This window comes from Ciconia boyciana, chromosome 1 (assembly GCF_034638445.1).
Source record: "Ciconia boyciana chromosome 1, ASM3463844v1, whole genome shotgun sequence".
NCBI classification, from domain to species: Eukaryota; Metazoa; Chordata; class Aves; order Ciconiiformes; family Ciconiidae; genus Ciconia; species Ciconia boyciana.
In genome coordinates, this window is record NC_132934.1 from 162,336,490 (window position 1) to 162,350,230 (window position 13,741).

General features: G+C 34.9%; 1 protein-coding gene across 3 annotated transcripts in view; it reads left to right on the forward strand.

Moving 5' to 3' along the window:
• UGGT2 (UDP-glucose glycoprotein glucosyltransferase 2) overlaps positions 1 to 13,741 on the forward strand; it is a 94,478-nt gene that overhangs the window by 76,882 nt on the left and 3,855 nt on the right. For 2 of the 3 annotated variants that reach the window (XM_072849969.1, XM_072849971.1), the window contains 7 exons: positions 3,628 to 3,726; positions 4,999 to 5,083; positions 5,514 to 5,696; positions 6,975 to 7,135; positions 7,439 to 7,553; positions 11,154 to 11,270; positions 12,943 to 13,087. In XM_072849969.1, coding sequence (XP_072706070.1) covers positions 3,628 to 3,726; positions 4,999 to 5,083; positions 5,514 to 5,696; positions 6,975 to 7,135; positions 7,439 to 7,553; positions 11,154 to 11,270; positions 12,943 to 13,087 — 905 coding nt within the window. Of the gene's footprint in view, positions 1 to 3,627; positions 3,727 to 4,998; positions 5,084 to 5,513; positions 5,697 to 6,974; positions 7,136 to 7,438; positions 7,554 to 9,932; positions 11,053 to 11,153; positions 11,271 to 12,942; positions 13,088 to 13,741 lie in introns of those variants that run through there. The other variant, XM_072849970.1, reaches the window with a different exon arrangement.

The window sequence follows — 13,741 nt, forward strand, 5'->3', positions numbered from 1 at the left end:
TAATGTTGCTCATAATTATGTTGTCTGTGGATGGTGTGTGGTTCAGGCTGATTTTTTTTTTTTTAATTTGAATTTAGTTTTTATTAATAAGATAAAAATTCCTATGAAATTGTTATATCATTTTTGAGAATGAGATAAGGGCAAAAAAGGATGTTTCATCTTTGCTTAGAAAAATAGTTTTAGGGGTTTTTTTAATAGACTAGTATATCTGTGCTCTGGATCAGAACATGAGGTGTTGTATCATTTTCCAAGACATGTTAATTGTCCTATCGAGAGCATTTCAATCAGATGACCAACATACTTTAGAAACAGTGGCCTGGATGCTCTCTGAGCGCTCTTTCCTTGTAACACTTCAGAGACCTTTTTCACAAGAAACATCTCAAAAAGATAATGTTCTCAAGTGTGAAAGTTGGCGGTGCTGGCAAAAGTACTTACTGAATTCCCAATTATTTGATTTGTCAATGTCAAAGAAGAATGAGCTTGGGTCTTTAATGTGGAATGCTGGTAACACAATAAATCCATCCACTCTTTCCAGGTGATGATAATTCCTCTTCTGGATCTTCAAGGCTGTTGTGGGGGGGGACTTAATTTGCAATACATTGTTTCTATACTGGACTCCATCCACTCTGTCGGAAACACTCATGTTTGCTCTCGGAAAGTCTGATTTCCAGTACAGGTTGTTTCTGCGATATGCTACAAAGTGCTAAACTGTCATGGCTGTATAATTGCAAAGGCAAAGAACTGAAGTTAATGCCTTCTGAAACAACCAGTTCAAGGCTAATGACTTGGCTGTGTAAACAGCTTAATCCGAGTAATCATAGATCTCTTTGCCCTGAAAGAAAAAAGAAATTGCAGTAGCAATAAGGCCCATAAGTACCTTTAAGCATTCGAGATTTAGCATCGAGGTAAAGTCTGATTCCTCCATTGTTCAGGAGAACATCTTTGGACTATAATTCAGCTAGTAAGAAAGGGATAATGTCAGTATGAGGGATTTAAGGAGAATGGCTTTTTCATCACTACTTTCTCCATACCCTAAAGACTTTCTGGCCCCAAACGACTGCTGTGAGACTCAAAAAAGGTTTTCTTCCATTTTCAGTAGCCTTGGGAATGGTTGTCAGTCACAAAGACTGTTAAAGAAGATAAATAAAAAGCATAGCAGTTCTACTTTATCTAGTAAACAGTTGACCCCAATTAATCCTCAGCACATATGTTTCTTGTTAGATCCAGGACTGGCTTCTGTTTCAGCTTTATCATCTCTCCTGACAAAGCCTCTTGTATCTCAAGTACCTGGACATTTTATTGAGTCTCTGTTGCTGATTTTATGTTTATCACCATTTATCCACAGATGATTTTACCGTTACAATATTGACTAGATTCAGAAAGCCTTCCAGACTACTGTACTACAACTCTCAAAAATTTCTTCCTGAAACCACAGGTCAGGGAAGTGGACCCACATGTCTGCACAAAGGTGGCCTCTTTTGCAGAATGATGATAGTTGAAGGAATTTTTCATCGTCTTCAAGCTTCCCACTTCTAATTGGCTGCATGAAAGGATGTATTCGCAGTGGTCAAAATCTTAGCTCCCTCTAAGAAGATTACAAAGCCAGAGATCTCATGATCTTCTAGGTCTAGTCTTTTTTCACAGTGGGTTGGTTCATCAGCGTGCATCAGGTGCAGAGCTTGGCTGGGCTATTGAAACCTTCTCGCCCAATAAAGTTTATTTGCTCTTCCCGTTGATTCAAGGTTGTGGCTCAGGGGCTTGATTTGAGGCCTGCTGTTTGTCTGTCAGCTTCTTCTTATCTAGGAACTTGTCAAATATCCTTCCCCTTTGATATGCCAGAAAGAAACGTCTATCATGCCAGCACATTGTTTGTTACAGGAATCATCGTATGCTTTGACATGGGACACATGTGCATACCGCATCGCCCAAGTCCTTTCATAACTGAACTGGCCTTCTCCAATTGACTGCTTTTCCCAGGTGACCTTACAGGTTAACCCAGCCATCTTCAGAGCACCTTGTTCCATTTGGAAGATCTCTGCCTTCTGTAAAGCTTTGCATAATCAATATTTTCAAGATCCTTGCATCAAAAACTGATTTTCTTTTTCACATCTGTCTTTGTAGTCACACGTGGTGATGGTTGCATTATAAAGAGCTTGACGTTCTTTCAGTCCTGCTATCACTAAGTATAAGAAATGGGACAGAAAGTCAGAAAGACAGAAGACAGACTGCTTGGGACTGTGAACTGCAGTGTATTTAGCCTGTGAGAACTCAGTGCTAGCTGAGGGGTTGTCTTCTTCAGAGATGTCACACTATGCAGTCAGTGCCGCTCCAGTGATGTCCCTTTCTTTTGCATTTGCTATAGTCCTGATCAGGTAGGACTGTGCTATCTCCTCTTAGCATTGCTGAGTGAAAAGAGCGTGGGTTTCTCAAAAGATTATTCACACCACTTACACACATTGCAGCCTTCTGAGATTTCAGCTTTGTATTAGTGGAGTGATGTGAATTCTTTTAAATATGTTCAAGATCTGAGACTTTTCTCATTTGTTCTTAAAGATTATGAGGGATCCTTATTTTTATACTTTTAAAAGTATACTTTTAAAAGGGATCTAACCAGAAGAAAATTAATAGGAGTGACTCACACAATCTAAGTGTGTGAGGAGTGACTCACCTCAAAAAAAAGACTATTGAGGTGATTCTCCAACAGTATCAAGCCTTACTGTAACCAGTTTGGCTAAGGCAGCCTTTGCAGCTCTGAGCTCTGTAAAACAGAGCTCTGAGGGAGACTGCAGCCGCCATCTGTTTGTGCTGGAAGGCATACATGATTAAAAAAACAATCCTGGTAGACTATGGTATTCAAAGCAAGCAAAGAATGCTGTTCAGCAGAAACAGAAAACCTCTGGACAACATACCTCAAAGATCTAGGGTAGCTTATAGGGAGAGTAATTGGATGAATTTAAGGAAGAATTCAGCAAGTATTATGAAAAACACTTGGGGAAATCCCATGACCACGGACCACTGAATGTTATGCGAGTATTCTGCGAAAGGCTACTACTCCTTGGCCTTGTCGTTTGCTGTTGGTAAGATACTGAGCTAAATATCTGTTTTGGCCTGGTGTGGCCATCTTTATATTATGTTCAGTCTGTATTTTAGAGTATACGTTCAGCTCAACCACCTATGGGGCTACGCAGACATCCCTCACCTCAAGAACATGCATTGGTTCTTGTGATATAGAATGCACATGAATGAAGCTTGAAAAATAACTGTTACTGATTTTAAAAATAACCAGTTCTCAAGATATTTTGGCTGTGTGTATTTCTGATTTTTGCTTTGATAAAACATGGAGTTCTTGTTAAATTTGGGTTCTGTTTGACTGAAAATATTGGGGACTGCAGTTGTGCCTTCATTTGTCCTGAGTGACTGTGTATGAGATGTTGCTCCCAAAAGATTTTGGTATCGTAGGCATGTGCAGTGAGAGTAGAATATAAATGTATTCAGTTACTATAGGATGAGTATTTCTTTTATGTATTTTCTTACTTTCGATTCTTTACAAGCTTAATGGTAACGTAGTAGTATTTTCTTTCTGCTGAATGTATACTTTATATAATAATTTGGGGGTTTTTTTCTTAGATTTTCAGAAGAAATTCCAACAGAAGAGAAGGAAAAGAAAAGTGATATTCTTAACATTTTTTCAGTCGCTTCAGGCCATTTATATGAACGTTTTTTAAGGTAAGGAAGGACAAAAAGGAAACAAGAATTTCATAGGGATACTGTAAACATTCATCCTAAAATTAAGCAGCTTAAAGAAACTGACTTTTTAAACAAGGTGTAAAGAATAAATTGTTAAAACATAGAAAAGTTCTGCAGAGTGAGGACCAAATTAATCTTTGAGAACAAAGTGGTTCAACATATAGATGTTCAAGAATACCATTATTCTTTGAAGAAAGAAAAATGTTCTCCATGTGTTTCATGAGTGCATGTGTGAAGTGTGAACATAAAGGATGAAGTTCAGCCTCTCTTATAAAGACATAACAGCAGTGACTTCATTAGAGTTGTATCTATATTTAGTCCGAACTATGGATACTACTATATGCACGTATGGCCTTACTCACCTCAGTGTTCATTCAATAAGCAATGATTGCCTTGAAGGAATTCTTACAGTATTGCCTCATCTGTTCACGACCATCTCTGTTACTTTTCTGATTTCTATGAGTACTTGTCTACAGGTGTCAGATTTAGTGATTTTTCCTATCCTAGAATGGAATTTCACAATCCTTTCATGTGTATTTATTTGGAAAGTAGTATTTTGTATGTATTAATTTTTATTTCTTAGTACTATGACGCAGTTTGAACGTCTGCATTTCTTTCCTTCAACCTATAACAACCTCTATAAAGGGAAAGACTCATTTATTTTGAAAATGAAAAAAATTACTTTTAAAACATTCTACGTGCTTCTTTACCTTATTTTAAGGTTTATTATTCCTTGATTTTTAAGGCAGACTTGACCTCTTCATATGGTTGTAAGGCATTGCTTATCTGTCTGCTTACACCAAACAAATGCCACAACCGCAAAAAAATTGAACCCAAGGTAGTGACTTAACTTTTCCACATACCTGGAATTTTTTACAGTTATCAAGGGTTTTCTGAAGAGGATCTTAACTTGAACTATGCTTTCTCTTTCCCACTTTTTTCTTTTCAGCAACATATTAATTGTTATTCTAATTTTGTCAGGCACCTCTCTTAGAACAAAACTTTTTAACAGATCCACTTTTGAAACTGTTCCCTCTAACATTGCTTAGTCAATATGGATCAAATAAATCCATGTCAAACTAGTCTTGAACACATGCTCTTTAAAACTTTTTATTAGAAGTAGACAGAAATTTCTGATTAAACTGGGTTAAGGAAAACTATACTTAGAAAGTTTTAGCACCTTTTAGGTGCAATTGAAATGTAATCACCTGTGTGTATTTGTTTGTTTATTATAGACTTATATTTCCACAGAATTATGATGCTTTCTGTCCTACGTCATACAAAAACACCAGTTAAATTTTGGTTTCTGAAAAACTATCTGTCTCCAACATTTAAGGTAGGAGAAACATCTTCCTTTTATTGATTTTTCTTTAAAATTTTAAGTAGTTTTAAAAAAATATTACAATTGAGTAATTATATAATTAAAATCAAATTTTCACAGTTGGAAATGATCTCTGAATGCATTAAATACAAATAGTTTTAAAAGTCTTGTGTGTAAGGTTCTTCTTTTCTGGAACCCAAAGCCCAGTGATATATTATAATAATTTATTCTCTTCTGATAGTCTCCAAGAGCTTGAAAGAAATGCGTTGGATATTTATGTAGCTGAGGATAATGCTAGAACTAAAGAAACATTTAAAAATAATAATTTATGTAGTCAGTAAGGCCAACAGAGCTGCACCTGTGTTGCAACATTCCTTCTTTTTCCTTCTGGGTCCTTGTGTGTCGCATACGTGTGCAACTAATAGTTTTTTGGTCCTTCTTCTAGGATGTTATTCCTCACATGGCTGAAAAGTACGGTTTCAAGTATGAGTTAGTACAGTATAAGTGGCCCCGCTGGCTTTATCAACAGACAGAAAAACAAAGAATTATCTGGGGCTACAAAATTCTTTTTTTGGATGTTCTTTTCCCTTTGGCTGTGGATAAAATAATATTTGTCGATGCTGACCAGGTAAGAAAAAATAATGCTGTATAAATGTATGAGAAATTAATTTTAGCTTAAATTGATCCAGTTTCATTCCCTGTGGACATTTTGTTCTAATGTTGGTCTTGTAAGACTATTGCAGTTGTACAAGCTGAACCAGTGGTGTTGCAGAATGTGAAATGCAATAATTTCACTTGTCTTTAGTCATGTAGAAATTAAGAGTCTCACCACAATGAGTTGCCCTAAATTGCCTGTGGAGAGAGAGAAAGGCACCTGGAGAGGTATGTGCAATCTTAAAGGTGCATTTCACCTAAGGCATATTAGAGTGATTCAGTCTCTGGGCTGATTCTGAGAGGACTTCTCCACTCACTACAGAAGGGGTTTGAGGTGATTAGTTTAGACCGTTTGAACAACATCTAGATGGCTGAAACTTTTCAAGATTTGAAAATCTGTCTCTGTTTTTCTTAAATTTGTATGTAGTCTTTCACTCAGAAATGACTATTGTATAATATACTGAAAGGTAACGTGCTGTCTCAAACAGACGAGACATTGAAGAGTCTATCACATGGTTATTAAAAACCTCAGAACAAGTATTACGTGTTTTGGTCCTTTTCTGAAGCTTGAGAACAAATTAAATTTAGATGTAGCAATGCAGACTGCAACTTTCTGCAATTTCAGATGGATACAGTAGTAGTACTGGTTGTCTGTCCCACCTACTGTAAGGATTTCTCTGTACTCCAAAACAGCTAAAACTTTTTTTTTACCACTGATAAATTAGATTAGTGGGGTTTGATGCAAGAATGATTGATTAGTATGAATGATTATTAGTAAATATATTAGTAAATATAACCTATTTTTAAAAGTACTTTGCTAGATACAAAGATTTTTCAAATTATGCAATAATTTGGGAGTGCCTAAGTTAATGTAACAAAGAGGAAGGATTTTTTAGAAGGGAAATGCTCAGTAGATTTTGAAAGTTATACTCCTGCATGAAGGAATTTAATATTGGGCAACTAGAGACACTGGTCCATAAATTAAAAATACTTTGCTTGTTTTATTTAATTTACTTATTAGATGTGTTCCACAGATGGCCACAGAATAAGCACATATTTTCTTCCTTGAACAATAATTTGGTAAATGTCATTCCAGTGAAACACTTTATCTATACTCCACTGTTGTAGTGTCTCAGGCTTTTTTTTTTTCTTCATTAAAATTAAACTTCGGGAAGCTTGCTGCAATAACTACCTTCATATGCACACCTTAAAAACAGCATTAAATTATAAAAATAAATATATTTTTATTTAGATTGTGAGAAGTGACCTAAAAGAACTCAGAGATCTAGATCTAAATGGAGCTCCCTATGGATACACACCTTTCTGTGACAGCCGTAAAGAAATGGATGGATACCGCTTCTGGAAATCGGGATACTGGGCATCACATCTTGGGAAAAGGAAATACCATATTAGGTAGGATAACTCCTTACATATTTTTGTGCAGTTTGTGAATTTGATTAAAATCTGCATCTTGGTATTGATCACTGAGGCATTCAAAAGCAATTGCCCTATAGTCCTTCTCAGCTAGAGATGAATAAGGCATGAATGCTGATGACATATTGGTTTCACTTTTTATTGTAGCTTCAGCTACTTAATTAAAAAAAAAAATTCCTTTGGGATGGGAACAGTTTTTGGTTTCTTGTTACTTTTATTAATGTTATCAAAAAGAAGGTGAAACTCCACAAATTTTAATTCTTTTTTTTTTTACTTTTGTAGTGCCTTATATGTTGTGGATCTTAAGAAGTTCAGAAAGATTGCAGCAGGAGATAGGCTTCGGGGCCAGTACCAGGCTCTTAGTCAAGATCCAAACAGTCTGTCAAATCTAGATCAGGTATATATGGGTTTAAGCAATTTAGTTTCTATTTTCTTTATCTTTCTTAATATACATGGAATTATTTTGCATCTCTCTATGTATGTTATGTAATTCTGAAACTATTTGCCCTTTACTGATGTTCTAGCAAATTTTCAGGTGTGCATATGAGCACAGTTCTGAAAACCAAATAACTATTACTTTAAGTAATTGTTAAATATGAAAAAAAGAGAAAAAAAACAGCATAGAGGACAAATGTATTACACTGCTGTCCTTTATTTGTAGATGTTCTATGTACATTTGTGTTTTTCTAATGATAATCTTATATTCTGATAATGGTAATTATATTCATATTGAACAAGCTCTTTTCCTTCTTTCTTCCTTTTTTCTGTTAACATAAATTTAATTTTTGTAAGCTAATGCACTCTATCGGTTGCTGTACATAGTCACCCTGGGGTGACTGTAGTCTTCATATATATAGCTCCACCAATTTTTAAAGCTAGATGGGGTAAGTCAGGGTGCAAATCACAAGCAGGTAAGTAGATCCCAGATGTACAGAACGTACTCAAATTTATTCTTTTCTTCTGTGGTAGAGGCTCTTTAACTCAGCAGAAGATAGATAATACAGCTCATGCAATTTCTGCCCAAGTAAATAATAATTTTATTCATGTCTTTCTTTGGGTGAACTTCAGAAGGCTTAATAAGTCAGATTGTCCCTGCTTTTTGTAATTTTCCTTGTGGAATTACTAAAGCACAAAAGGTTCGTTACCTGCCTATAGCAGTAAAGGGATCCTAGAGTAGCAAAGCCCATGTCTCTCAGTGCCTGCATTCCACCCCCTTACTCTGCAAGTGAGTTTCTCTCTAAGTACATTACCGCCACTTGCATTTTTTCCAGAAATAAAATTAAAAATTGAGAATAGCGGTTCTTATGATACTGGACAAAGATAAGTGGAAATACAGCCACACTACAAACTCAAACTAGACTGGACACAAGGAATTGGAGCAGCCTTAAGCTATGACTGTTAAGAGCAAAAGACTGATATAACAACAATAGTCAGATTTCACCGCTCTTTTCTGGACAAGAGAATGAATTACTGGCCCTGTGTCGCACACTTAGAGAACCCTGATGCGATTAGCTGTGCTTTTCACACATAGTCTTACCCATATGTACAAGGTGTCTTTCAGAAAGACCTTAAAGATTCAGAAGCTGGTTACAGGGCTTCCACCATAATGCTGCTTCTCAGAAATAGTCAGTTTTATCTAATGTTCTCAAAATATTAATAATGTGTATCTTTCTTTCCATTTTGAGATTCTTATATTTTCAATGACAGCATTAATAGTTCATAGCATATATCTCTTCTAAATCTGTTGGATCAAATCAAAAGCCGCTTAAGTATCAGCTACCCGTCCCTCAGCACATCAGTGCTGAGAGTAGATGTTAAGGTAGCTAAATCTTGGCAGACTGGAATTGGAATTACTCTGGAAAGGGAAATATTTCAAAGTAATATTTTCATAGTAATCTGCTTTCTGCCTGTATTGATAGGAATCACTTTGTCTTCGTTGCTTCTACTTATACCAAATCCAGCATCATTCCTAGAAATCAAAACCACAGTGCAATATATTTTACAAGAGTCCTGGAGAGCTTTTATCTACTGATACAGATGCATTATGACAATTTTTGTTTATTTTTATTTTTATTTTAAATATCTGGCTGGAGTGCTCACTGCCCTTCTCAAAGAAGAAGCAATCTCAGCGCTTTGCTAACCAGCCAGCACTGCTGCCTTCATGGGTGGTATTTAAGGTCATGCTACTATAAACCACAGAATAGACGTAGATAGTGTGGAAAAAAAGGTAATTTTAAATGCCAAGAATAGTAAGTAAAGAACTCCTGGGAGAAAAAATTACACATGATAAAAACTAGACTTCTAGTACAGCCTATTTAATTGTTCTTTTTAAAGAGAAGCATGGAAATATCTATGTAAAGATGACAAAACAAATACTTACAGTAATATCAATATTTATACTAATGCCAATTCATTAAAAACTAGGTAATTAACCATCTTTTTCTTTACTTAAAGAATAAAATCAGAGTAGAATCTTTTATTAAGAGGAAATGTTTTTATATTTTTAAATTGAGGTTTTATTTTCTAATAAAGATGCTGCTGTAGTTGAGTCCCCCTTTAAAATTGTATAGGTTATCTGACTAAATGTGAAAACAGTCGTATTGTAAATCAAATTGAAGAATAACTTTTAAATGTTGTTTGTGAAAGTCTAGAAGACTTTCATTTCAGTAGTTTACATATTTTCAATGAACAAGAATTTTAGCTCTGACAGTAAAAACAATCTGTTCTTGTTCATTTATTTTTCTGATTTGTGAATATCTCCTCTTTGATCTTCCAGATGTATTTTAGTGTTTGTGAGGACAAATCACTTCTGAAAAGATAAGCAACTTTTTGTTTCGATTTTTTATTTTATTTTCTTCTATTTACTTTAAATCCTGGAACTAGCAGCTGTCTTTCTACTTTCTACTCCATAAAAGAAGTAACTCAGGAATTGTGATTTCATTTAGAAAGTCAGAGAGGCACAACAGAAAACCAATCTCTTTTCTCTTGAAATTGAGATGGTGATAAACCATTTATTTTATCTTCCAAATATTCATAGAATTGAAGTTTTTCAAAAAATAAAGCATTTAAATTAATGTTGAATGTCTTGACTCTCAGTATACTTATATTTGATGTAATTTTGCTGTACTAATGTCTATATTTGAATTAAATTATATGCTTTTCATAATGCAGCTATATGTGCTATTTTATTCTGTCACATGTAGCAATGTGAACTGGCAAAATAAGATGTGACTAATAGTTACTTGAGTACCGACATTTATTTTTTTAAACATAACGTAGGGATTGCACCTGTGAAGGAGCTTACGAATGGACCTACCAGTGACACCTGTTATTTTTAACTACGGCCAGAGCATATGCAGCATATGACCGCCTGAGGTTTTTCCCCCCATTCAGCAAGATATTGATTCAGAGTTTTCATGATGAGAATACTTGACTATATAATAAAGGTTAAAAAAAAAAAAAAGGAAATTTTAAGTGAAGTAAGGAAGATAGCCAGAATAGCAGTGTAATAGCTTTTGCCTTTCACACTCATGTTTCCAGAATCCATTTTCCTAGAAGGCGGATAAATTTAGAGTAGTGGCGTAATCCTGGGTTATATGCTTTTGAGCTTTTTTTGCAAATCTGAGGAATGGAAAAATCGTTAAGTTTTTTGCTTTAATAATTTCACACAGTCTAATTCTGCTCAGTAGTATTTATAGTATGACATGCAGTATCTGAACCATAAGTATCAGACAGTAGTATTGCTTATGTGAAGCTAAGGAAGGAAAGACATAAGTACAAGAAAAAACTGCTTGAGAAATGAGAGGTGGAATTGGCCATCAAAATGACCATGACTGTTTTAAATCTACTTGAAGAAGAACTAGGTGAGCACTTAGACGGAAACGTAAGAACAATTTGCAGAAATGGTAATAAGCAAAGATATTCTACTTAAGTAGTTGCTTGATAACCAGTTACATTAAATTCAATGCTAATTTATGATTTTACAAAACTTTTACAGGATCTTCCCAATAATATGATTCATCAAGTAGCTATTAAGTCTCTCCCTCAGGAATGGCTTTGGTGTGAAACCTGGTGTGATGATGAATCCAAGAAAAAGGCTAAAACAATAGACTTGGTGAGTTGATTTTGAGTTAAATTAGTTTTATAGATTAAAAACTTTGCTATAATTTCTGTGGCTTTTGAGATACGCATATGCGATGTCATGGAGGCAGCCTTGCTGGAAGGCACTGGAACACTAATTCCCGTTCCCTACAATACAGCAACTTTTCTCCTTCCCTCTGAGACCTCTCCCGCTTGCTCTGTACCAAATTTGCTTATGTTGAAGCTGAAAACAGTACCTGAAAATTAAACGTTGCTACCTGTAACTGGATAGGATCAGGGTTTTTCACACCTGTACATATATTTTCTTTTACCTTTTTTCCATATTCAGCCAGGTTAGTGGACCTCTAATGAAGTACTGCTAACTAGGTATTGTGTGCTGCTATTGCGCTCCCTACAAAGCAGGTTCCTCCAGAACCCACTGTGTAGAGGATTAATATTATCATGGTTTTCTCTGTCCAATTCACCACTATAAACCAGAGCTAAAGCAGAGCTTTAAAAGCATAATGCTGAGGAGACTATCCACATTTAGAAAGAAGAAAACGTCTTTCTTTGGGAATTGAAACAGAGAGAGAAAATGTTCATCTCTGTCATTATTACCCCCATCCCATTTTTCCCCCAGCCTCATTTCTTCACAACCCCCATGCAGTGTGAGTGATACTTCAGAGCCGTAATTCTGAAGAAAAACAGACAATTGGAATCTGGTGTGAATATTCAGTATGTAAATAGTTTCATTTTCTTTGTGTCTTTACAGTTGTTAAAATAAGCTTTTTTCTGCACTAAACATGGGTACTCTATTCAAGAAAGATTGAAATTAAATTACTAGACCTTCTTTCAATCCCTGTTATCATGTATCACTTTTTATTATGATTCCCACTTACATTATTTTGTGGAAGTAATCAATATGTGTTCTGGACAACACTAGAGGAAGCATCACAAACTTAATAAAAAACATACCAGATTTAATTTCAATATGCTAATATACATCTTGTATCTCCCTGTGTAACTTTGTCTAAATATTAGTAGTCTTGTGTTAGCTATGTCTCTGCTATCCATATAGTCAGGAGAAAACAAAAGTATTGACAATAAAATGTTTTAAATAATTTAAACAGGGTTTATTTACAATTTGTTTTGCATGATTTTTTGATTAATATCAAGGTAAATGACCTTGCACGCTGTCCTTCAATGAAATTGTAAATGCTGAAATTATTGTAGGTGTGAAATAATTTAGAGCAAAGAGATATGTTGGATATATTTCTGTGAGCTGGTGAGGGATGGCCACATTTACAAAATATGAGAATTTTAGCCAGATATTTAAACTGCTATGGTGACTAGAATCTATGGTAAATAGCAGTTCTCTGCAAAATATTAAGTTGTGGCTTTTTGCGTAAATGACTTTTTACTGTACTTCCCTAAATTCCTTGTCGAGATTCATGATTTGCTGTTGAGTAGTTGCTGTCTGATGTTAAACTTATTTTTCACTTGAAATAATTGTAGACCATTTTGAAACATTCAGATGATTGTCCTAGTCAACATATGATTATATAGCTAGCTTTTAACAATACTACATATTTGGTGTTCTGCTGTTTATTTTTAGTGATGTTGAGGGGGAGATCACTTAAAGTTCCTTGGAGAGGTGATATTTTCACATTTACCTTGTTTACATCTAGTATGTTTTAAACTTTCAGTGCAACAATCCCCAAACCAAAGAACCAAAATTAAAGGCTGCTGCCCGGATAGTTCCCGAATGGGTTGACTATGACTCTGAGATACGAAAGTTAATACAGCAAATTGAAAAAGAGAAGAAAAATATAACATTGTTCTTTCAAAAAGGTAATTTACATGGATGTTCATTTATCATTCATGAATCTATCATTCATCGTTAACTCTTTAAAATAAATATTAATATGGTTGAAGATTGAATTAAGATTGGGGTCAGTAGGCACAAATATTTTATTTGTGTAATTTTCCCTGCTCTTAGAGAAATTGTGCGGGTTATAAGATTTGCATGATGCTTCTTTACATAGGAGTTACACTAAGAGGATAAAATCTTCTGTTTCATGCCAAAATCTACAAGAAAATTTTTAGCAGTGTCCTATTCTTAGAGTTCAAACACAACCAACTGTTCCACGTGATCTGAGCCACAAATATTAAATAAAGTACATTAGCTTAGACCTCAGAGAATCTAAAGCTAATGCCTTTTAATTCAGTGTAGTCTGTTAAGCAGTAGGTTACTAAGTCTCTATTAATTAATTAGTTCACAGAAACTTTTTCAATAATTTGAGTCCTCAATGTCAATCACCTATATTAATTCATCAGTAAGGTATCCCTTACTTATCTTTTCTTCCTTATCTTCTCAGATTAAAATTTGCTTGAAAGCCACTTGCTGTTTAATTTTCTAGCACGGGTTTTATTTTACATTGCTCTTCTAACTTCTTAATCCTATAGAGCCAGCGCATGTTCAAAGTACAAAACGTGAGAGAATTA